The sequence below is a fragment of the Papaver somniferum genome, chromosome 2 (assembly GCF_003573695.1).
Source record: "Papaver somniferum cultivar HN1 chromosome 2, ASM357369v1, whole genome shotgun sequence".
Taxonomy (NCBI): Eukaryota; Viridiplantae; Streptophyta; class Magnoliopsida; order Ranunculales; family Papaveraceae; genus Papaver; species Papaver somniferum.
The window spans coordinates 134,772,875-134,799,544 of record NC_039359.1 but is presented as its reverse complement, the minus strand read 5'-3'; the positions used below and the strand labels follow the sequence as shown (position 1 = coordinate 134,799,544).

The following is a 26,670-nucleotide window of genomic DNA, read 5'->3' as shown; positions in this document are numbered from 1 at the left end:
CGAACCTAGTGGTCTCTCCACCTTCCTTTGTGGATCCACGACCTTAACTACACTTCCACCAAGTGTAGTTGCAACACCTTAGTCTATGGTGTACCCCATACTGAGGATTTTTAACCTTGTAGGAACATTTGTAGCTGGTAAGTGTTATCTTGTCCCGTTGTCGATATCAATGCACTTTCTGAAGTCGATTATTCTTTGTCACTTCACATTTACATTTGTGGAGTACAAGAATCAATATGAGACACAATGGGAACACACCACGACAATTCCTGTCGTTCCCTTAGAAAATACTTTTTCTTATCTCCCCCTAACGACGTGAAAATTGTCTCAGTAAAATGACAACCCGCAAATCTAGCGGTAAGAGATCTCCTGCCAAAGGTTTTAAAATACGGATAATTGTTGAGAGTAAATATCCAACAAAATTACTTAATCATTTTCGTGACCCATCATAGCACCATGTGGACTCGCAATGGAACATACATAGTGCAACCAAAAATGCGTAAGAACACAAATGTCAGGCTTAAATTCAGTTACCAACTGGTACGCAGAAAAAGTTAACTAATATCGGGTTCTAAAATGAATTAAGTAAAGATGCGCGTAATATTGCATATCCCCAAAGCAATAAAAGGTAGGTTGGTACGCATAACTCATTCCTTAGACATCATTTGTAACATTTGATGATAGTCTGTGCGAGACCATTGGGTATAGGATGCTCTGCATTGATCCTATTAAATATGCAATAACCATCATGTCCTTCTGATGTGCACTAGCTAGCATTTACAAGGCGTGGTGAGCCCTTACATGTATAATATGTGCTAGTAGTTTTCCAAACGCAAAACTTCTTGGAACTGTAACTAGTCTAAAATGTGAAAGCATCCACCAGAGCCATAAGTCACTTTAATGGTCCGCATTCTACGTTTATATATTTGTAGATCACCTTGTTTTCTTTAATAAAATAGGTTGTTTACCATTTGCATCTTCGGATAATCTCAATCCTTTTTACAATAGACTTTATAAAATGAGTGATGTGCTTTTTTACTTTAAAATCAACGGGGAAAACATTTATTGAGAGATATGCCGTCATTTCGCATTCTGTCAATCTTTCTCCCATTTTTGTTCACTCAAATAAATTTATGTTCGTATGAGTCCTTTCAAAACGATCATCATGTCACAACCAAAGTGGCTTTGTTGTTATGCTCAAAGTATGTCTGAGTCAATTCCGAACATTTCATCATCGGAGTAAATATGGATTCAATAATCCAAATACTATATAGTGATTTACATTTCACTAGATTGGCTCATTAGTTTCCTTAAAAACATGCTTCCTTCCAAATACATTAGAGAATATAAAAGATGCAGACAATTACATTCTCATCATTGTGAGTTTCTACATGATATCCACTTGCATGTGTTTCTGTGGAATTTAACAAGGTGTGATTATTTCTTGGTACATGTAGAGATTTTATGACGTCTTTGTTCTATCTTGAAAATAAATTTTAAGTAGTGCTTTGCTCGATGATCCAATCCTCGTAGTCACATTATAAGGAAATAGTTCAACAACTAGTTTATATTCCTTAAATTAGTGGAAGAAAAACAACTATCAGTTAGACATTTGGGTCTTAAGAGTTTTAATAAGTGGTGTGGTCTTATTACGTAAACAAAAGTGGGGTTCAACTCAAGTACTTTAGAGTGAATACATATTACGTTTCATCCAATATATCTCAAGTGCTTTAGAGAATTTTCTGTCTCGCGTTTTCATTCCATAAATGCAGACATTGGATCTAGTTCAACTGAATAAGATAGTCAATTGGCCAGGCAAAGTTCTTTATGCCATTAAAGTTGATGTGAAAATTGGTTGCTACTATGATATACACATTACATTGTATATACCAACATCTATGACCAGGTGCATTTCCAACTCTTTAATTTATGATGGGAGCTAGAATTACATTTTAGCTTTATCCCATATTCAATTGATACATGTACTTTGGTATCATTACTACTGGAGAAAAAAAATACATCTTTGTTTCATGATATATATGTCCCTTTTCACATGCTTTATATGAGTCGGTACGTCTAACCCTCATTACTTCGGGGTTCTTTCCATTTTCAATTTTTGCTGCATTTAGCTTAATTTGAGAAATTTCTTTATCTCAACAAGCCAAGAGAATCTCACTACACATGTCAACCACTTACTTTAGGTTGAATATATTACTAAAGATAGTTCTCTTGTTGTCATACTTCAACATATAGTGGTTCGTTAGTATCATGGATGAAGTAGAGAAATGGAAATTTTCTAACTCATATCATTTTTTATGAGTTCTTCCACAAAAATTGGAATACATGTGATTTTATTTGACGTATGTTTTGAAACTACTGACAGATTAATAGTCGAGCAAGTGGATTACAATCCATAAAACATTCAAATTTTGGGAAAAAATATCAAGTACGCAATAACGATGTTCAAGTACTTCTAAACCCCAAATAAACATATTTGGATCGAGTTGGTACAACCAATTGGACAAAAGGCACCATTGAACTATAGTCGATATCATATTCAAAATAACAATATAACATTAAGACCAACATTCTTAATGATCGGGATCAACACTCATAATTTAAATTGGCTATTTACGGACTTATCTTAAGCAAAAAAAATAGAACAACGCATATTCTAAAAACATATATATAAGCCCAACAAATCTTCAATATAAAAACCCCACATTAGTTACATACCCCAAGTTTTGGTTCCTGTTATATATAGATAGAACAGGGATAGCCTTGGTCGCGCACATAGCACATCCAAAAACCAGGACAGAAACGAGAACACAGCCGAAACGTTACAAAACAGAATAAGACAGGTAGGTCCGGAACAGGATATGACATGTCGGTCCGGGTTGAGCCGGGCTGGGCCAGAACAGAACGGACACACCACAAAACGCATAAATTCCACACGCTCCACACAGGATACGTTACCACAACATTAAAGGCGAAATTAATGATATCATAATTAAAAAATATCCAAAACTTAACAGATAAAAAAATATAAAATTATACTCCCTCTGTCTTTTTTTACTGTCCTAATTTCTACTTTAGTACATCTTTTTTTATCTGTCCACTCTGTTTATAGACATACTTTTCCCTTAAACTATCAAATATAGCCTTTATTTTTTATAATTATAAAATCATTTTGAATATAAATTTAATTCAAAATCTTAAATATTATCACCATATGTATCTATCAATATCTTTGTATTAATCGTCATACCTTTTCTAAATAAAAACATTTATGGATAGGTATAAAATTCCTAATAAAAATTCTACATAATTTTAGTTTTGGTAATGACATAACACTAAATATGGCTAGTCAAGGGTTAGTCATGACATTTTATAGGATTTCCTTAATATTTTGACAAAGTCAATTAAGACTGTTAATTTAGGACGGAGGGAGTACTAATTGAATATATGTGATAATCAAGGAAGGTTTAGAACAACACTCTTAGAACACACAAATCTTCTTAAGAAAATACAGAAAACATTGATGGTGATAAGTATAAAAGATTAATATAATAATAACTAATATAGATCACTCATATCAGGACAAATCACCTATATCTTTGTAAAACATCAAACTATATCACTCACAGAGATGTAAACATGCTTTGTACGTCTAAACAGTAAATAGTACACATATTAAAATAATAATAATCATAAGGTTACTAGCAAACTATACAAAAAAGAATATGGCATAAATCAATCGATGATGTACATGATACATAGTGAGAAGATATAGCATAGCAGACAACTTTCACCAAATATGGAGTTAAGGAAAAGAAAAGTAAAAATTAAAAGGAATTTAGGTATTACCGTTTTCCTTTTCTGTACGATTGAGAGAGAGAGAGAAAAAAAGTACCTGCTACGATGGATCTTCACGTATTGTATTTACTATTCACTGATTATTGACGGATCTTCGGGGATTGTATTTTCTTCCTTCTCTTTCACGGATGAACACGGACGAAGAGGAACAGGAGAGTTTCCTAATTCATAATCAAATCAATTTTCACCTACAGTTTTAGTATCCCCAACGTTTGTGCCAAAATCAAAAAATTGGAAAAGAAGAAAAAAATAAAATAAAAATAAAAATAAATCCAACTTAGCTTTTTTGATTCTAGTGTTGATGGAAATCATCCATGTAGAAAAAAGATAAATCTATCGATCTCATATAGCTCTGCAGTATAGCATCATGCATGATAACGTTTTGCAGTGTTTTATGGAGAAAAAGATAAAGAGACGGAGAAGGAGAAAGATTTCTTATTGATTTGAATAACCCTATTACATAGATATAGTATCCCTTAGAGCTTCTCCAATGGAATGCATGTGAAGATAAATGTCTAAATCCACATAGGATAGCCATTCATTTTTCCTAAAATTCTTCTCCAACCCCAACTTCTTAAATCAATGTGAAGATAACATGGCTTCATTTTTTTTAGACATTGTCAAGGTGAATGTCAAGTTTTAGACATTCACCTTGACAATGTCAAGCTATCCTAGTAAGCTTTTGCTTACCTAAATTAATTTAAATATTTAAATAACCATTTTTAGCTCTAATAAAATATAAAAATTACTAAAGATAAAATTTATATTTAATCCACAAAAATTCACAAACTACACCATTGGAGAACAACTATATTTCCTCAGAGTTATGGAAAAATTGGAATGAGGATGTCTTGTTTGTGTTGCCACCTAGGAAACACACACAACCACCATTGGAGAAGCTCTTATATACATACACAGTGAAACCCTATGTATCAACTTGGACCGCACATCTATGGGTCGTAGGCCTGCAACAGTTGGAAAATAGTTTGAGACAAATTATTTAACCAAAAATAAGTTATTGTGAGGACATTGTTGCGTCTGTAATAATTTTTTGGGACGAGTGATTTCATCCGTAAATTATTTTGGAGACAACTATATTCGCCGCTATTTTTTTTTTGGAGACAATGATATTCGCTATCGAAATGACCATACAGAGACAATAGTAATTGGTCATTATACATAATTTGCCAAATTTTGATTTTTATGAGACGAACAAATTTCGCCGCTCAAACTACTTATCTTATGAATTTGTTTCTTCGCAATAAATATATTTTGAGACGAACAATTTCGCTGCTAGAACTATTTTAGTGAAAAATTTATTCTCACTATAAAAATATTTCGAGGCAAAGAAACTTTGTTGCTAAAATCATTTAAGTAATAAAATAATTTTCTCACCAAATTAACTAGAGTGACAGAAATCTTGACCACAGAATTAGCGAACAATGCCAATTTTATTTGTTCGCGAAAAGATATTTTTGGTGGCTAATAGACTTAAGTCGTTAATAAAAATAATCGATGATAATTTCTTAAGGTTGTCGTAAAATATTTTCTACAACTTGCGATAAGTTGTTGATTTTTTTTTTTGTAACAAAGAAATTGATTTTTGTGGCACAACTATTTTGCTACTAAAAATAACTTTTCTTGTAGTGTATTTATCTTAATGATAGTCGGAATGAGTTTCTCGAATGCACGGAAATCAATGTCAGAAGAAAAGTAATTCTCCACTTTTTCATAAGAGATGTCCATGTCAGGTTAAAGAAGGGTTGGTAGCTCTATTAACGTCAACTCTTAAATATTTAACACAACTAGGATCTGACCATGTTCCTATTATGCTTTAACTCTATTCTCCAACTGGAAATACAGGTAGAAACTAGAAATTCTTTGAGTATTGGATTCAAAATAAAACCTATGTGAAAATGAAATAATAAATTCTTGAAACACTAACATTCAGGTTCACATTTTTTGCCTGATAAACTATCCAGCACCATACACATGTTGTCAAAATGGAGTAAATACACTTTTGGCATATTCAAAACAGGTTTTTGAGCTTCAATAAGAATTATCAAGTCTTCAAGCTGCTGATTCTCAAGGAAACCATACTTCTCAAGTCTTACATCTAGAGAAACAAATTGATGCACTTAACAAATCTCAAGCTAGTTCCAACAGACAAAAAGCAAGAGATCATTTTCATAATGATATGGATAAAAATTCTAAGTATTTTCATGTCAGGGATAACCAAAGAAGAGTTAGAAACATTATTGATTCTCTTTAGGCATCAGATGGTACTTGGTGTCAACATAGACAATCTATTGAGCAGCTGCTAGTCACTCATTTCAAAAACATCAGTTCTACTTAAAATCCAAGAGACAGTTTCAATTTTCTTCATCATATTCCTATATCCATAATCAGCGAGATAATATTGAACTAGTTTTCATCCTTAATGAGCAAGAATTCGTAGTGCTTTAATAACAATTAATGGATCCATGGACTTCTCCAGGCCCAGATGGTTTCCCCCAGGTTTTTATCAAACACAATAGAAAATGGTAGGTGAACATGTGTGTAAAATGGTTAAAGATTTCTTTCATTTTGGTATTCTATTGAAGAAACTTAATTACACTAGAGTTACTCTGGTTCGAAAAACTACTTCATCCCAAAAACCAGAAGATTTTTGTCCAATTGCTCCATGTAATACTGTATACAAGTTAATCTCAAAGATCATAGCTCTGAGACTAAAGAAGCACATGGTCAATATTATCTCACCTATGCAGTCAGCATATGTTCCAGGTAGGATGATTTCTGAAAATATATGTATGATGCAAGAATTAGTCCAAGCAATGGAAAAGAAGAAAGGGAGATCTGGTCATCTAGCTTTAAAGATGGATATGTCGATCTTTTGACAGACTTTAGTGGGTGTTTCTAAAAGGAGTTCTTAAGAAATTTGGTTTTTGTGAAAAGTTATGTCAGCTTGTGTTTCAATGCATTTCTACTACTCAAGTGGGAATCATGATAAATGACTCTCCACCAATATCCATCAATCCCACAAGATGGATAAGACAAGGAGATCCACTTTCCCATTTTCTTTTTTTATTTTATCCATGAAAGCATTCTCTAGAGAGTTTATTCACTATGAAGTTACTAAACAGTTGACAAGGATGAAGATTTCTAAATCGACTCCAAAGATCAATCATTTGTTAATCACATATGAATGCCTTTTATTTTGCAATATAACTCAGAAAAGGAAAATGCTTCAAGTGATTGAATATTTCAGTTTTTGTTTAGGACAACTTATAAACTTTAACAAATCAGCAGTTTACTTCAGTAAAAATATGAATCCTTCTTCATGTCAGACTATTAGTGGTATTCCTCAAGTTAGACAGTTGGACATTAATGAAGAAAAATACTTGCCTTTCTTTATCGGAAGAAACTAAAAAATTCCTTTATTTATTCTCATGGATAAAATGGACACACGACTGTCAAGATGGAGATGTATCAATATATTTGAAGCTGCCAGGTCTGTAATGGTAAGAAATATCGCTAATGCAATTACATTTTATCACATGACAAGCTTTAAGCTCCCAGATTCTACCATCAGAAAGATGAATTCTTCACATCAAAAGTTTTGGAGGAAAAAGAAATCAAACAAGGGTAAACAACTTATTTCATGGAATAATGTGAATATACCTAAAGAAGATAGTAGTCTGGGATTTAGAGATTTACACTTGTTTAATAAAGCTTTTTTAGCAAAATCAGCATGGAGATTATGCACTGATCACACTTCAGATTGTGTTAAATCACTCCAAGCCAAATACTTTCGGGATGGTCAGGTGTTTAATATTAAGAAAAGAGTTAATTCTACTTGGTCATGGACAAGCATCATCTCTGAGTTGGACTTCATCAAGAAATACAATTTTTGGTGTATTTTCAATGGTCAAAATCTACTGATATGGAAACATGACTGGATGATCGGTCCGACTGAGCCACCAATTCCCAAGAATGGAGTTACTAATCATGGTTAGGTGTTTGATATTAAGAAAAAAGCTAATTCAACTTGATCCTAATAAGCATAAACTCTGAATTGAACTTCAACAACAAATACAGTTGTTGGTATATTGGCAATAGTAAAAAGGTACTTATATGAAAACATAACTAGGTATTGGGTCTGTATGAGCCATCAATTCCCAATAATAAAGCTACTAATCATGAACAATACAAGTATGTCCACCAACTGTTTTCTTCTGATTGTTCTAGCTGGAACTATGACCTAGTTTACTCTCTCTTTGAAGTTGAAACAACAAAACTTATCCTTAACATTTCCAACCATCCTAATTATGAGGATAAAATTGGTCGTAATTTAGAGAAGAATGACTATTTCTCCGTCAAGTCATCTTACACAAATATTTTTGAAGAGCAGAATACAAACCCAGCAGTAACTACCAGGATGAAAAGCATATTCAAAAGAGTATGTGAAAAAGAGGGGGTCTAACAACACCACCCAATATTTCTCTTAGCAATCTGTATGGACTAACTCCGAAATACTTTACTAGAGAATGAACTAGACAGTCAGACTCAATCTAGCTAAAAGTATCTCAAGAAGTTAATATCTCTCTCTTGATTTGATTTTAGCGAGTCTTTATCAAATACAAGGAATACTTGGACGGTATCAAAGACCAATGTCCAAGGATCAATCAATACCATTCAACAACCAAAGGTTGGATTTCCAATTGATGATCACGAACGCATAACCTGTATTATTTCAATTATATAAAATATAATGCGGAAAAGAAATAACACAGACACCAGAAATTTTGTTAACGAGGAAACCGCAAATGCAGAAAAACCCCGGGACCTAGTCCATATTTAATACACACTGTATTAAGCCGCTACAGACACTAGACTGCTGCAAACTAACTTCAGACTGGACTATAATTGAACCCCAATCAGTCTCCCACCGATCCAAGGTACAGTTGTACTCCTTTGCCTCTGATCCCAGCAGGATACTGCGCACTTGATTCCCTTAGTTGATATCACCCACAACCAAGAGTTGTTGCAACCCAAAATCACAGACTTGATAATAAATAGATCTGTCTCACACAGAAAAGTCTATCAAAGGATAAATATGTCTCCCACAGATAAATCCTAGGTTTTGTTCCGTCTTTCGATATAAAATCAAGGTGAACAGGAACCAATTGATAATCCGGTCTTATATTCCCGAAGAACAGCCTAGATTAATCAATCACCTCTCTATAATCCTTCCTGACTACACAAGCGGGTTGTCGAGGAATCACAAACAGTGAGACGAAGATGTTTGTGACTTCTTTATCTTGCCTATTGGAGAACTCTCATGATCTCAAGCCAATCAATCGATTGTACTCGTACGATAGAAGATGCAAGATCAGATCACACAACTACGATAAAGTAGTATCGGTCTGGCTTCACAATCCCAGTGAAGTCGTTAACCTGATTTTAGAGAAGAAAATCAAAGGTTAATGGGGATCGACTCTAACGGGCGCACTAGTAGCACACAGACGTGTGGAGATTAGTTTTGCACAATGCTAGATGTCACCTTTATATAGCCTTCAAATCAGGGTTTTGCCTTAGTTACAAAGCAATCCTTATTCACCGTTAGATGAAAACCTGATTTAGATTCAAGCTAATATTTCTCAACCGTTAGATCGAAAACTTAGCTTGTCACACACACTTGGGTAGACGTTTACTGGGTTCGTGAAAACCATGCCCAAATGTGTACGTGTATGTTGGTTCAACATAGTAACCCAAAAGGTTAACCATATGAGTATTTCATATTAACCTTATTCTTCTTCACCATAACTAGTTCAATTGACTCAAATGAACTAGTTAAAGAGTTGTTCAATTGCTATGAGATCTTATGTAACTACACAAGACACAATTAAAACGAAGATGATTTTATTCGATTGAATCGGCTCATGAACATTATAGCCACGGTTTGCATAAAGCATTCCATAGTAATTTAATGTTTCATGTTCATAGCACATCTTTAGATCATAACCTCTTAAGTTCACAAACAAGTTCGCAGACTTAAGTTAATCGGTTGAGTTTTCCAAACTCAGCAGAAATTCTCGAAAAGAGAACTTTCGCCAGTTCACGGACTTAGCACACAAACGAGTTTTTGGAAAATCCAGCAGAAATTCTCGGTCGAGAACTTTCGACAGTTTGCTGATTGAGTCTGCGAACTGGGTTCGCGGACTTGGAAAGCCAATTCCATAATCCTCTCGATTTCTCTTGATCAACAAAGTTCGAAAACTTCGGTTCAAGGAATACATGGTTATGTAATCGAAACTCTCATTTCAATCATTGAGACATTCTCAGAGGACGCTATGTAGCCGTTATTCACAGACCGATTCACGTCAGAGCAATTTTCAAAGTGATTGAAACTTTTCATGACTTTCGTCACTAGGTGAAGATAAACTTGATCAAAGCGAAACGCTTTACCAACACACGATTTCGAGATAAAAGGTAAGCAATGAATGCTCAACTTGAAATGTCAAATGTGTATGATCTAGTCTATACAGCATATAAATTTTGTCTCATAAGAAGTAGGAGATAGAAGAGATATACTTTTGAGTGATAGATAAGTTCAAGTCTCCACATACCTTTTTGTTGATGAAGTTCCACGGTTCCTTGTATAGATCTTCATCGTTGTATGATGAATCACCATGAAGTCCTTGATCTCAACTACACTTTTCTATCCTAGTACGAGACTTAGCTATGTAGGCTAGAAATCAAGACTTATAGTTTTGATCACTAACATTGACAAACATGCTTGAGATAGCAACGCATGCGAGATTGACCGAGCTATGCTCTAACAATCTCCCCCTTTGTCAATTTTAGTGACAAAACTATTAATACATATCGAATACAAAAAAGATAAACTTTAGTGGCTCCTATTCCATAGTCTAATCTTCAACGTTCCTTGAAATCTTCGTCCTTCCAAGTACTCTAATGATCCCAAAGGTTGTAAGTTTAGCACCATCGTTGTTGAAGATCCGTAGCTATAACAATGAGAGAAATCGAGATTCTCGATCATTATTATACATTGTCAAAATATTATTATATAACATCAAAGTCCAATTGTATCACGACTTTAACAATAATACTACGGTGATATGTATCATCCCCCCTAGTCAATACTCCATCTCGATCATGGAAACCACTCCCCCTTACACAATGATCCGAAAACCATATGTATTTGTAGTGTGAACTACAATATTTCTCCCCCTTTTTGTCAATAAAATTGGCAAAGGTACAAGAATGGGATCATAATGAAATTTCCACAAGAGACATTTCATGACCAAAAGAAAAATACATACCAACTTAATTTAGATGCAATCTAATAGCCGAAGCTAACAGCATTCATCAAGGAGTTTTAAGATACAAGATAACCCCTATAAAATTCCACAGCCGTACTCCCCGCAAGATATTACCATTAAGCACAAGTTCAAAAGAACTCTCCCCATTTGATGTCATTCCCGAGAGAACAACAAGAGAGACCTTAATTTCGAAAGAAAAGAAAGATTTTTTATTGGACACCAAAAACCATAGGAATGATTTTCTATATCCAAAGCTCAACCAAATTAACCACAAGTAAACCCATGATTAATTCAATTGGAATACACAACTAAATCAAACCACAAAAGTGATAAATTTAATTGAAAGTGCTCAACATAAGTAAACTCACGGAGCTATGACTAAGTCAATCACACGGAGATGACTAACTTAACCGTTCAAATACTCAACATAAGGAAAACCTTACGGAATATATGACTACATTAACCAAGGAACATGATAGTGTAGCCTTTCATATACTCAACACAAGAACTTGTGGAATATATGAAAACTCAACTAGATTAATTACAAGAGAACCTATAATTAGTCTAATTGGAATACAAACAACCAAACTAATCACCGAAGTAATTAATTTAATTATTTTGGGCTCAACATAAGAGAACTTATGGAACCCCGACTAAGTTCATCATAGAATATGACAACCTTAACCGTACATGTACTCAACATAAGAAAGAAGACTTATGGAGTACTAAATAAATAACCAAACTAGTTGATTAATTTAGTTTCTAATGCTCGACATATAACATCTTATGGAACAACCAACAAATCCAAGGTAAATCGACTTAGTTGTAAGGTACTCAACATAAGACACACAATGGAGCCTTCACGGTAAAACATAATAAAATGGATCAATGAAGATCAATACCGTGGATAATATACATGGATCTATTTTATTTTCCATCATAATGACATAATAGATATTATCCTTGTTGAACAAAAGATTTTATCCTATTTTCCATCAAATACATGACTGCATAGGCATAACTTTTGTAAATGTCAAAAGTCCATTCGTCCTTTCATCAATACGAATACCGATTCATGAACGACTTTACTTTTGACTGCAATATGGGACCTTCAAGTTCACGGATGTAAACAATACATATCCCATAAAAATATTGTAATATCACAAACCATTAAAATACTGCAATAAACATCATCCTCCAAATATTTTTAGAATTTAATAACCAATAAACCTAAAAAATAACATAAGAAGATGAAAACAAAAATAGCTATGTGTAGTCACAATCATCGCTATTCAAAGCACTAGTTATTCTTCCAACTAATCCAAAAAGAATACATCCTAGGTGACAATGCCTTTGAGAAATTCAGCATCATTCCCAAACTCCTTGTTGTCAACAGCCATTGGAACATACGGTTCACGAAGATAGGAGTTTATATCAACGAACTGTCTTGGCTGATTATGTCGTACCAAGGCTCTCTGAATTTCTAAGGACTTTGACACAAAAGTCTTTATTTCACGAATCTCCTTTCTTACTTCCTTCAACTCGTCAAGAAAATTGGAAAACTTCTGAGAGTTAGAAGGTACAGCCCTGGGATTTCTTGTATTCCTTCTTTGTCTTTTCAGGGACTTAGAAACAGGAGATTTTCTTTTTCCTTGATTGAAGATTTAACAATCATGTTGAAATCCTTTCCATCTGACATGGTGCTTTGAGAACAGTTATAAATAACTGGATTTGTGTGATTGAATCACCTAACCCAACAAGAAATCTTATATAGGATGTCAAAAAGGAAAAAGGAATGTAGGGTTCGAAACCTATTGACAGGTTCGTATACGCCCAACTCTAAAACCCTATAAAGAGTAGAATTGTCGATAATAACCCTTTATTTTATTTGATAGACAAAAAATAACAAATCTAAGAAAAGAAGGAAAAACTTTACTAAAGCCTGAATCAACACTCAATCTTTCCTTTTTTCGATCAGGCACATGAGACAAGATTTTCCCAACAAAACAATCAAGTTGTGTTGCGATGAACAACGATTTGTCCATCTTTTTCCTCAAGGGAAGAATCTTCAGACTTCCGTCTATCAAAACGATTCGACCATACTTTCTTTTCAAATGGTCTTACTCTATCCCTAGAAACCAACTTCTTAGACGAAGATAAGATCCTACATGCCTCGGCGGTCTTCTGAGCAAGTTTCAGCTTCCTTGCTAATCGATATGCTCTTCGTTGAAGTTTTCTGGCGTGCCTTATTTGGTGCTTGTACTTGTAACACCTTGATAGTTCGTCTCCCTTCATCGAACAAAACGAGCACGTCAAACTTGGATAGTATTCAGGCATCTGAGATGTACAAGAAGCTAGACATACAGTAGATCCTGAAACATTACTGACAGGGTTTCCAGTTAGAGAATCTTCCAGCTTGATTGGGTTTCCTTCTTCTCAGAACCCATTGAGGTTGATATATGTATTGCTACAAGTATCAAAATCGATGTTTTCACCAAGGAGCCCTACACTTGATTTCCTATCTTCATCGGAATCATAGGTTTTAGACATTTCATCAAGTGTTACAGCTAGACCTTTGTTCCCAGTGTATTTTCTACGATTTGGGCATTCGTTAGCAAAATGGCCAAAACCCTTACACTTAAAGCACTGAGGCATGTCCTCGTCAGCATCCCTGTTTTTAGGAGGTACGCGACCGTGAGTTTTGTCTGATGACCTAGGTTTGTCTCTTGAAAACCGTTTACTTCTCTTCAATAGAAGATCCCTAAACTGTCCTGTGATCAAGGAGACCAACTTGTCAAGGTCTTCATCTGAAAAATCATTCTCAGACTGATCGTCCTCAGAGACATGAACACTTTTACCTTTGGAAAGTAATTTAATGCTCTTCTCTCTTGATTTGATTTTTACTCAAGCTAAAAACAATAGCGAGTTTTTATCAAATACAAGGAATACTTGGACGGTACCAAAGACCAATTTCCAAGGATCAACCAATATCAATCAACAACCAAAGGTTGGATTTCCAATTGATGATCACGAACGCACAACCTGTATTATTTCAATTATATAAATATAATGCGGAAAAGAAATAACACAGACACCAGAAATTTTGTTAACGAGGAAACCGCAAATGTAGAAAAAACCCGGTACCTAGTCCAGATTGAATACACGCTGTATTAAGCCGCTACAGACACTAGCCTACTGCAAATTAACTTCGGAATGGACTATAGTTGAACCCCAATCAGTCTCCCACCGATCCAAGGTACAATTGTACTCCTATGCCTCTGATCCCAGCAGGATACTGCGCACTTGATTCCCTTAGCTGATCTCACCTACAACCAAGAGTTGTTGCAACCCAAAATCACAGACTTGATAATAAACAGATCTGTCTCACACAGAAAAGTCTATAAAAGGATAAATATGTCTCCCACAGATAAACCCTAGGTTTTGTTCCGTCTTTTGATATAAAATCAAGGTGAACATGAATCAGTTGATAATCCGGTCTTATATTCCCGAAGAACAGCCTAGATTAATCAATCACCTCTCTACAATCCTTCCTGACTACACAAGCGGATTGTCGAGGAATCACAAACAGTGAGAAGAAGATGTTTGTGACTTCTTTATCTTGCATATCAGACAACTCTCAGGATCTCAAGCCAATCAATCGATTGTACTCGTACGATAGAAGATGCAAGATCAGATCACACAACTACGATAAAGTAGCATCGGTCTGGCTTCACAATCCCAATGAAGTCTTTAAGTCGTTAACCTGATTTTAGAAAAGAAAATCAAAGGTTAATGGAGATCGACTCTAGCGGGCACACTAGTAGCACACAGACGTGTGGGGATTAGTTTTGCACAATGCTAGATTTTTCCTTTATATAGCCTTCAAAACAGGGTTTTGCCTTAGTTACAAAGCAATCCTTATTCACCGTTAGATGAAAACCTGATTTAGATTCAAGCTAATATTTCTCAACCGTTAGATCGAAAACTTAGCTTGTCACACACACTTGGGTAGACGTTTACTGGGTTCGTGAAAACCATGCCCAAACGTGTACGTGTATGTTGGTTCAACATAGTAACCCAAAAGGTTAACCATATGAGTATTTCATATTAACCTTGTTCTTCTTCATCATAACTAGTTCAATTGACTCAAATGAACTAGTTAAAGAGTTGTTCAATTGCTTTGAGATCTTATGTAACTACACAAGACACAATTGAAACAAAGATGATTCGATTCGATTGAATCGACTCATGAACATTATAGCCACGGTTTGCATAAAGCATTCCTTAGTAATTTAATGTTTCTTGTTCAGAGCACATCTTTAGATCATAACCTCTTAAGTTCACAAAAAAATTCGCGGACTTAAGTTAATCGGTTGAGTATTCCAAACTCAACAGAAATTCTCGGAAGGAGAACTTCCGCCAGTTCACGGACTGGGTTCGCGAACTGAGTTCGCGGACTTAGCACACAAACGAGTTTTTGGAAAATCCAGCAGAAATTCTCGGTCGAGAACTTCCGACAGTTCGCGGACTGAGTCTGCGGACTGGGTTCGCGGACTTGGCAAGCCAATTCCACAATCCTCCCGATTTCTCTTCATCAACAAAATTCGAAAACTTCAGTTCAAGGAATACATGGTTATGTAATCTAAACTCTCATTTCAATCATTGAGACATTCTCAGAGGACGCTATGTAGCCGTTATTCACAGACCGATTCACGTCAGAGCAATTTTCAAAGTGATTGAAACTTTTCATGACTTTCGTCACTAGGTGAAGATAAACTTGATCAAATCGAAACGCTTTACCAACACACGATTTCGAGATAAAAGATAAGCAACGAATGCTCATCTCGAAATGCCAAATGTGTATGATCTAGTCTATATAACATACGACTTTTGTCTCATAAGAAGTAGGAGATAAAAGAGATAGACTTTTGATTGATAGATAAGTTCAAGTCTCCACATACCTTTTTGTTGATGAAGTTCCACGGTTCCTTGTATAGATCTTCATCGTTGTATGATGAATCACCATGAAGTCCTTGATCTCAACTACACTTTTCTATCCTAGTACGAGACTTAGCTATGTAGGCTAGAAATCAAGACTTATAGTTTTGATCACTAACATTGACAAACATGCTTGAGATAGCAACGCATGCGAGGTTGACCGAGCTATGCTCTAACAGTATGGAATCTGCCCATTCTCCCAAGAATTAACCAGTTTCTATGGAAGTGTGTGAAGGACATTCTCCCTACCAGAGACAAACTGACACATATTATTCAAAATGGAGATTACACCCGTCCTTCTGTGCTCGAGAGATTGAAACTTCCTCCCACTACATCATGGAGTGTTCTCTAGTCAAGTTAGTATGGTTTGTTGTAATGGTTGCCAGTCTTTTGGATTGGATTTGAAGTTGTTTTGAATATACAATATGTAAGATAACAATTGTGGCCCGGTGCATTTGGTCAGAAAGATGTGACAAAGTATTCAAAGGCGGTACCAATGCAAGTTGCAAGTTGTTCATTTTCAAGAAGATACAATATGTAAGATAACAATTGTGGCCTAGTGCATTTGGTCAGAAAGATGTGACAAAGTATTCAAAGGCGTTACCTTTACACTGGACAACATTATTCAAAAGTGCAGGAAATTCATATCTGAATTTACTAAGATGTCCCATAGAAAACCTAATAACACAACCAAACATAATAAATCTAACTTGCATTGGTCTCCTCCACCAACAAGAACTTTTACTATCAATTCAGATGGTTCACATCTTAATGCTAATGATACTGGTGACATTGGTCTAATCATTCGTGATTTTGTAGTACCCACAGAGGATCAAAATGCATCTACCTAGCAGACTCTTTTGGAACAGAGCATACAGAGTGCAAGGGATTAAGGGAGGCAGTAAAGTGGGCAAAGGAGCTGAACATGAAGTCTGTATACTTTGAACCGTATTCTAAGCTGGTGGTTGATGTTGTTAACAAGGATTCCTACAACATTGATTGTAGAATTCATAATTTAATCAAATTTTTTTTAACATTTGCCGTTGTAGTTATGTGCCTACAGAGAATAATAAAGTGGCAGATGCATTGTCCAAGTTAGCTAGAATCTGGTTATCTGCTCCCAGTAACATTACTTTACAACTAGCATAGGATGCTAACTATGTAATCTCTTGAATATCAATCTAACTCTTCTTTAGTCTAAAAAGAAAAAAAAAATGGTGGTACCAGTGCATCAATTTCCTCTTGTGGAATGCCAGATTACATGCTAACCATGAGCAGAGGTAATATACTGATTTAATTTGTGACCAACGATGTCACAATAACTAAAGAAGGTGAATGAGAAATTATGAAACCCAAAGGTAAACCAATAAACTTGACCCAAAATATATTCTGCATGAACCAAAAAACTGATAGGTTCACGCCATCTGATCTTTGCTTTGACAATAATAGAAAGTTGACTATCTTGTCTTTGATGAGGGATATTGAATGAGATTATCTCAACAATGCATGTCATGTATCGACGAGGGTTGAAACTTGTAGTTTGTTCTGGTAAAAGGTTATGAATGATGTTGCAAATGATTTCTCTTATGGGAAACCCGACAAGGAGGTCATCATTGACGTTTGAAATTTTGATATTGCAGGGTCCCCAAACGCTCTTCTAGTAGATGATGAAAAGATTTTATGCATCCCATGTTCATATTGAAACTTATCATAAAAACCTCATGATTTTTTGTGCGAAGATAAATACCACCTCGAAAATTTGACTAAAATATCAGAGCATTTTTGACATCAAAATAGTTCACGTCTACTTGATGGAAGAATTTACCAATCTTATAATGAGGCCAGAGCGTTTGGTTATCTTGAAACTGGTAGGAAATGATTTCATCAAGAGAAAAATGCATGACCCAACTCAAGTTCAAAAAGGTTTGAAGTTGTTCGGTGAATTCATAACAAAACTACTATTAAATAGAAGACACAAACGAATTCAAAATTAAAAAGCTAAGAGGAAGAATAGATACACAACCCTTTGCTTCATAATAACAGAGATTCACCCAACAAAGCAAAAATATGTATGCATAATATTAATATCCATCGTAGTTATCTGAATACAAACTCTAACATTTTAAAATTAATTTGAAGCTAATTTTCCGCCAGAATTCTTTTCGATGTAAATTTGTTAAACCTAATTTGTTTAAAAGAAAAGAAAAATCTATAACTCATAAGTAATTTATTACGCTATAAATTTCACTTATGAGAAATAATAAAGCTTAAAAACTCGGAAAATATTTCGTTTTTTTTTTTGCAGCCATCAAACTAAATGTTTAGGTGATTGAATTTTTGGTAACTGATGAGGACTAAACAATGAATCCATAAGCCATCCCTAACTCACCGCATGATGAAAAGTTAGCCAAGGTACATCGTCCACCTCTCAAACCAAAATTGTCTAGAAGAAATATAATTCTAGAAGACGATGACCCCACCCCTTAAAATAGGGGGTCAAACACTCCAGGAAATGGGTCTACAGCCACTCTACAGTCTATAAATGCCCAATTACTTTCAGAGAGATTAGATAAACTGAATCTATCTTCTAGCCTTCTAGAATAGGAAGTAAAGTATCATTCTTAAATATACTTTTTGAATCTTGTTATTTATTATCTACTGAGGTAAGTCCATTTTCAATGCATGAGCTTGACATATCATTAGGGGTTCTTCTAGAAATAAACGAAAGCATCATTAGAGAATGAATATAGGTCCATGAGGCACCCACCAATTCGTCTAGAAAATTAATAGCAATTTCCTTCAAATTACGTCTCAAAAAGAGCCTCCGCCGAATCCCTTTCCGCTTCATATAAAACCATATTGTCCTAGTTTCAGCAGAACCAAAAACAAACTCAAAGAAACAAGAAGAAAAAAAACACCCAAGTCCTAAGATTTTATTGTAGTCAGCAAACAAAATGCAAGAGATTGAAGAAGCCAATTGTCCTAGTTTCAGCAGTTATTCATCGTCGACAACCAGTGTTGAAGATACTGCAGCTAAAGTCATTGAGGAAGGATTCGGATTTTACCCGGACGGCGACAACACAAACGGAGAAGAAGAAAATGGCGACAAGGATGATTTCGAATTCGCTTCGGTGAATTTTACAGATACTACTAATCCCATTTTCCCCGTTTTCAATCAAGATATTGCCACCTTCGAAGATGATGGTACTCACAGTCACAACTCGTCTTGTCCTCGGCTTCGGTTACAGAGGCTCTTTGTAGAAGAGTTCTCATCATCGACATCGTCGTCTTCTTCTTCGTCAACTGAAACTGATGTCGATTGCATTTGGGAACCCAAAACTTTTACGACATCCCCTGATCGTACGTACTGTCCTGATAAGAAGAGTAAATCCATGGGAAATAGTGGTAACAAGCTTAAAAGTTTTAAGATCAGAGATTTGATTCATCGGAGTAATAGTGATCAGAATAAGATGTACGTCTACTTAGCAAATCAGGCTAGCCCGTTGCCAAGTACTAATAAGGGAACGAAAGAAGATGCAAAAAAGATGAATAGAAAATTGTCGGCGAAGAAAGTAAGTGGTAATATTAGTACAACTGCCGAAAATGAAATGGTGTCGGCGTCAAGGTCCCCGCGTAGAGAAGGAGATAAACGTCGATCATTTTTACAACGAGATTTAATTGGTTTTTTTGGGTTCTATAGGAAAGTCTATCCTTTTGCTTAATCTTTAGGTGTTAGTTAAGTAGTAATCAGAAAGTTCTTAATCAATAATCTTATTTTCGTGTTGTAATTATATTTGTTCATTTTCCATTTAGATATCAATCCTTTGATTTAATGTTATGAATTGTCAACATACATCGAAAATGATTTCCTTAGTGGAATCATGACAAGAATAAGTGTAGTTAGATGAATACCCCATTCTGAACTTTAGATGATATGTATTTCTCTGACAAGAAAGAAACTGATGATACGGACAAAGCTTCAATCTCAAATTTTACTCCTGTTTTCAACATTATCTCTAGTTCTGACCTGTTTCAAACAAACAATAGTTGTTGTCAGCTGGTGTTAGTTCACGTATTAAATAAAGTGATTAACAAGAGTTGCAAAAGCTGTCGAATCCAACCTCCATTGTGGCGCTTCTTGATGCAGGTAGCATCTCAGCAACATTGCTTCAACTTTCTTCTTATCTGGCACCAAAACCAGGTTCAATTGTATCAAAAATATCGAATATCAACCAGGTCCCTGAACCCTGGACAAGGAATTCATATAATTCTATGGAAGCAACAAAACAATAAACAAAAACCATTTTGACCTTCTGCTGTTAGAGGAAGGAGACAACGTTTCGGGAGTTGATAATTCTCAGAGTCGGAAGGAAAAGCCCCAAGCCATCGTACGTCAGGCAATCGTAGAAATTTTGCATCGTACGCCATTTGCTTAAGAAGCAAAGTAAGGTTTTTAGATAAAGAAGTTGGCATAAATGCAATCTCTACTGTTAGTTTTGACAAAGCTAAATGTAAGTTTATCGGATACATTTCCGTGCAGGATGTACTTTAAATTGAATTGGGTAGCTGTTGATAGATCTGAATAAATTCAAAGATTGGTCTAGAGAATACCATGGAACCAAACCGGTAAGTTGTGAGGATGTCAAAACCATAAGGATCACAATCCACTAAGCAATATGCAGGCAGATGCAATTTCTCCATAAGAAGACGCAAAAACCTGCGAAAATGCATTCAGGAAACAGAGAAATAACTACAGGCTGGGATATCAGGCTGAAGTATTGAAAGCTCAATCACTATTATGCCACACGTTAGCAGGGGAGTCTAAAAGGTGAATACATAAGGGATAACCCATACAAGAATGACCTTAAGGTGGACTAGTTTAGCCATTTAACATTAGAGCTCTGATAACAAAAACTAAGGGTTCTCCAATAAGAAAACATTCACAATCACCAGTGAAGAGTAAAATTTGGAACTGAGGAGTGTTGATGAGATGTACCTTCTAGTAGAAACGTCAGGATAACCTCTTCCCTGAAATAAGTAAGCAGGGGTATCACTGTTGGTTCTTTTGCATAATAAAAGGGAAAATGAAGGACTGTGATTACCGTGACAACGATACAACGATTTGCACGACAAAATTGATCATCTGCTAGCCGCTGGAATACTGCAGCAAGAAAGTTAAAATTATGATTCAAACAACAAGCATCAATCCAGGGTTAAGAGTATACAATAAATAACCTTAAAACAGTTTACCTGTTTCCTTCTCTACAATCAGTATATACTGCGCGACACTAATGATATCTATGTTTTTTAATTAAGTGAAAAACTTCAGAATACATGAAGTCAGGACAGTTAAAGCTTTGATTTATATGAGTTACAAAAGAACCTATCCTTTAGGAAACATAAGTAAAGAAAATTAAACAGTATCAGGATACCTTTGACTTCCTCAACATGAACAGGAATAGAGTATGCCTGCAAGTAAATCAGTTACACAGATCTGAACTAGTATATATAAGCTCTTAGGAAAGCCAGTTGCTTACAGTGTTAGGACTATTCATGCAGTCGATTCTCCTTCCACTTTCGAAGAATCTTAACCAGCCCATCACCAACCTAGACACCAATTTACAAATTGCAAGTTTATGCAAGGTCATTAACAAAATTGACAAAGAGAGATGAAAACGAAATCAAACTGAAACTGTTTGATTGGTCTTGGATAGTTAGGACAGCCTATTATAGAGAAGGCGGTTAACAAATCACTGGGAAAGAACTTGGATAGCACAAAGGCATATTTCTTTTCATATTTCGTGAAGACATCAATCCAGGGTGGTCCTTTATAAGATGATTTGTTACCCTTTTCCAACAGACACCTGCCAAAAGAAAAGAAGTGAGGGGAGACCTAGAGATTATGAAACGAGACACACTGCAAGCTTAATGACTACTATATGTGTTTGGAGAATACTCAAGCCTTGGATCCTTTTGTGGATATAAATATAAGTATTTACTACTACTTTCATGGTGCCTACTGACGTTTGAAAGATTCTATAGACATGGACACCAGTGGGAATTATTGAACTCATCTGTATCTGTACCATGTTGCCACATTTTTTGAACAAGAAGAGAAGTAATAATTTTTTCCTAGGTACTGCTTAGAATGGTCCAACATAGAAACCTTATATTCATGTGTAATGACAAAATCTGTGCATATGAAGCAGATGATTCTAATAGTTATTATCCTCCCCGTTAATGAATGCCAATAAGTTAGAGACGGTAAAACTGCAACTAAGTAATTAAAGATAGATTCGGATACTAACTTGACATGAAAACATACCACATTCAGGTTATGGCGACTGCATTTGAAGAGAATGCATATGTCATTGATGGCGCGGTCTACAACTGCTTGCTCTGGAATACAAAAATGAAGCAAATACAATCTACCTTAATAAACATCGAGAATGGTTTAAACTGCTAACATGTTCGAAGAAGAATGAAAGGTGAAAAGAGACACTCGTATGAACTTCTGGACTTCATAACAGGAAGAAAAAAATGACACATGATACAATGTGCATCCTAGTCTCTTAATCAACAATTCAAATACAGCAAGCTTGACAAATCTAGGAACACAATCTAGAGGCATACCTGAAAATACAGATGGATACATGTAATATATATCTCTCTTTGACCCGTGTTTGTTTTCTCGCAACAACTTCTGAACAATCAGTAGCACCCTAAGCAAAACATCTGACAAGATCAAGCAAACAAGGTAAAAAAAACAATCCTATTAGAAAGGAAGAAACCGAACAACGTAGTACAACATAAATCACGTCTGACTATATCAAACTGCTATCTACCAAGGGAAACTCACTCAGTCTATGTGCATGACATTCTCTTTGAAGTGTAAGCATATCTTGGCCTTGCTGCTTTTCGTAGCTACAACTACTGCATTTGCAATTAATCACTTAATCAAACTAAACCACATCCTAGAAAAACATCAATTACAACATTAAAACTTAAAAGTTTGAGATTACGAAAACGAAAATGAAGAAAACCCTCGATTTGGTACTTTCCAAGACTATTTTAAACAATTTCAGACCAAATTTATTTGAAATTAAATGAAAACAAGTATTCAGAAGGGATTACGACCAATTTCCAGTTGGATTTGAGCAATAATTCCTGTAACGATCTAAGTAAAGTACTGGGGATTGTCCATTACAGATATCTTTAAGAAGACATCGAGTTAACCCTGTAACATTTTCATCCGTCAAAATCTCCACTGCAGACATGGTTTATTGGAACGAGAATTAGTTAAGATTTTAGGGATTTCATACCTTTGATCTTTGAGAGTAGACTATAGGGTTTCGAATTCGCACGATTTTCCTCCATTTTCTCCTGCTCTCGGAAACTTGTAGCTTCTAGTAGTTATTACCAAAACAAAGAAGAAAAAAACCAGTTTTAAAAATGAGGTGCACCACGCGCGGTTTCATTTTAGGTGAACAATTTTAAACTGTGCATTGGGCTGAACAAATGAGCACCCGTGGCCTAATGGATAAGGCGTCTGACTTCTAATCAGGCGATTGTGGGTTCGAGTCCCACCGGGTGTGCTACATCTTTTGGAAGATGAGGGCTACCCATTTTTTTTTTTTTTGTGAAAAAATCCTATACCATCCCATGTGTCAAGATAGTATTCAAAACTAGTCATAAAAATTCAAGGCGACCAAATTTGTGGTACAAAAACCCTACTCAAATGTTGGGATCCATTAAAACTCCATATTAAACAAAATTGATACAAAAACCCCAAAATTTTAAAAATTGATACAAAAACTCCAAATTTAAATGTTGGTTTCATCAAATTTTTGTGTTAATTTTGTTTTGATGGGGTTTTTGTGTTACTTTTGTTTTGATGGGTTTTTTGTGGAAGGATGGTGACACCTCTGGGGTTATAACTCGTGGACCGATATCTTAGACCTAAATCTTCTATCATTAGAGATGCTCTAAAGTTCTAATTTTTTATTTCGCAAATTTTCTCGTTTCATAGTAATCTGATTACCAAAATTATCATGGTTTCTGATCGACTGGTCTATATAAATACATCTATTTCTTCTTTCTGGAAAATTTATAAGGAGAGTTATTTGATCAAAAGCAAGAGAGGGACATAAATCAAAACCTCAAGCAGAAAAAGGGGTAAAAAAGAAAAAATATAAATACATAAGCAAAAGCTTAATCGAGTCCCACCGGGTGTGCTACCTCATTTTGGGAGTTTCCTTTTTTTTTTTTTTGTGAAAAAATCGTATACCATCCCATGTGTCAAAATAATATTCAATATCTTAAACCTAAATCTATCATTAGAGATGCTCTAAAGTTCTAATTTTTTATTTCGCAAATTTTCTCGTTTCACAATAATTCCATTACCAAAATTATCATGATTTCTGATCGACTGGTCTGTATAAATACAACTACTACTTCTTTTTGGAAAATTTATAAGGAGAGTTATTTGATCAAAAGCAAGAGAGGGACATAAATCAAAACCTCAAGCAGAAAAAGGGGTAAAAAAGAAAGAAACATATAAATACATAAACAAAAGCTTAATATTCGAGTCCCACCGGGTGTGCTACCTCATTTTGGGAGTTTCCTTTTTTTTTTTCTGTGAAAAATCGTATACCATCCCATTTCAATATCTTAAACCTAAATCTATCATTAGAGATGCTCTAAAGTTCTAATTTTTTACTTTGCAAATTTTCTCGTTTCACAGTAATTTCATTACTAAAATTATCATGGTTTCTGATCGACTGACCTATATAAATACAACTAGTTCTTCTTTTTGGAAAATTTATAAGGAGAGTTATTTGATCAAAAGCAAGAGAGGGACATAAATCAAAATCTCAAGCAGAAAAAGGGGTAAAAAAGAAAGAAAAATATAAAAACATAAACAAAAGCTTAATATTCGAGTCCCACCGGGTGTGCTACCTCATTTTGGGAGTTTCCTTTTTTTTTTCTGTGAAAAAAATCGTATACCATCCCATTTCAATATCTTAAACCTAAATCTATCATTATAGATGCTCTAAAGTTCTAATTTTTTATTTTGCAAATTTTCTCGTTTCACAGCAATTCCATTACCAAAATTATCATGGTTTCTGATCGACTGGTCTATATAGATACAACTACTTCTTCTTTTTGGAAAATTTATAAGGAGAGTTATTTGATCAAAAGCAAGAGAGGGACATAAATCAAAACCTCAAGCAGATAAAGGGATAAAAAAGAAAGAAAAATATAAATACATAAACAAAAGCTTAATATTCGAAGCGGAGCTCCACAAAAAATGAGATTCTGATGACACATCCCACGTTGCAGTACCTCTCAACAAATGAATTATCATTTCTATGCATGTGCGCAATTCTAAAATGAATCGTGCTAAGAAACTGAACAAAATTTTCTCACTGGATTTGAAGTGTCATAGAACAAAATCCTTGTTAATAGCTAGAATGATGTTCATTGAATCACATTCGAACTTTAGTTTAATATTGTTAGACAAACGCTCGGTAAACTCACAAGTTTTGGTATGTCAAGCTTGTTTTCGAATTTAGTTGATCAAAACTATATGATGATTATAGTCTACTAAGTTCAATCTTGGACTCGGAATAAAACATGGTAATTGAGTATCAAAATTCACCAATCGACCTTGGAATTTGCAGACCGATGAACAACGAAGACATCTACGAGAAATTCATCAACAAAGTTATGTGAAGACTAGTTATCCAATTTACTCATATCTTTTTACCATTCTATCTATTGGGACAATGTCGTATAACTGATAAATATTCCAAAGAAAAAATCTCGAGTTCAAGCTAGTAGTTGATAAATCTCGATCTATGAATTCAAATAATGGATAAATTATTGCATATATAATAGGTTGAGAGAAATTTTTTGTTCAACATAGCGTAATTGCGTATAAAGTACATAGGAGTCGTCAAATTAGTTTTTTATGTTTACGAACTGATTTGGTCATTACACCAACTTGGAACTTACAGGTAATAAGACATCATGAATTATTCTCTTATGTACACTAACTGATTTGGTCAGCTTTGATTTTGAGATAAATCCTGGATACTTTTTATATCTACAGGTACACCAACTGATTTGATCAGTTCGCTAACTGGTTGATTTTAAGAGGTAACTTAAGCACACGAACTGATTTGGACAGTTAACGAACTTACAAATATGGAAAGTTTCAGAACTCTGGAAAACAATTTGTTTACAAACTATCACGAACTGATTTAGTCTTTTAGAAGTATTAAACTACACGAATGCTTGATGTTTCACGAACAACGTTATTCTTGGTCTAACCTTTTAGTGCACAAAGCTTATATCAATAAATACGCAAGTGCATATTCTTTTTTTTTTGTAATTCAAGGGAAACTTCTCACATGCTTGCATTGTCAACCTATATGAGAAGTTGAGA

At 34.9% G+C, this 26,670-nt stretch overlaps 3 protein-coding genes and 1 non-coding gene across 5 annotated transcripts; 3 read left to right on the top strand and 1 right to left on the bottom strand.

Annotated features, from left to right (window-relative positions):
- The first annotated feature begins 7,334 nt into the window (after positions 1-7,334).
- Positions 7,335-7,892, top strand: LOC113352011 (uncharacterized mitochondrial protein AtMg00310-like). The gene has a single exon (XM_026595896.1). The coding sequence runs from the start codon at positions 7,335-7,337 to the stop codon at positions 7,890-7,892; it is 558 nt and encodes a 185-aa protein (XP_026451681.1).
- Positions 7,893-18,909: 11,017 nt separating this feature from the next.
- LOC113349186 lies at positions 18,910-20,058 on the top strand. The gene has a single exon (XM_026593118.1). The coding sequence runs from the start codon at positions 19,175-19,177 to the stop codon at positions 19,940-19,942; it is 768 nt and encodes a 255-aa protein (XP_026448903.1). The 5' UTR covers positions 18,910-19,174; the 3' UTR covers positions 19,943-20,058.
- LOC113349185 (meiotic recombination protein SPO11-1-like) lies at positions 19,978-23,619 on the bottom strand. Of its 2 annotated transcripts, XM_026593116.1 has the most exons (15): positions 23,543-23,614; positions 23,358-23,457; positions 23,080-23,153; positions 22,854-22,955; positions 22,546-22,619; positions 22,068-22,084; positions 21,758-21,827; positions 21,653-21,689; positions 21,471-21,518; positions 21,323-21,381; positions 21,217-21,248; positions 20,832-20,937; positions 20,531-20,651; positions 20,342-20,405; positions 19,978-20,247 (listed from the first exon to the last, which is right to left on the bottom strand). In XM_026593116.1, exons 1-15 carry the CDS (start codon positions 23,595-23,597, stop codon positions 20,121-20,123), a joined length of 1,086 nt encoding a protein of 361 aa, XP_026448901.1. In that variant the 5' UTR covers positions 23,598-23,614; the 3' UTR covers positions 19,978-20,120. The 2 variants fall into 2 exon arrangements, with proteins under 2 accessions (XP_026448901.1, XP_026448902.1); XM_026593117.1 differs by lacking the exon at positions 23,358-23,457 and having other exon boundaries at positions 23,543-23,619.
- Positions 23,620-23,742: 123 nt separating this feature from the next.
- TRNAR-UCU lies at positions 23,743-23,815 on the top strand. Its single transcript has one exon. It is a non-coding gene; the product is annotated as a tRNA-Arg (tRNA).
- Positions 23,816-26,670: the final 2,855 nt, after the last annotated feature.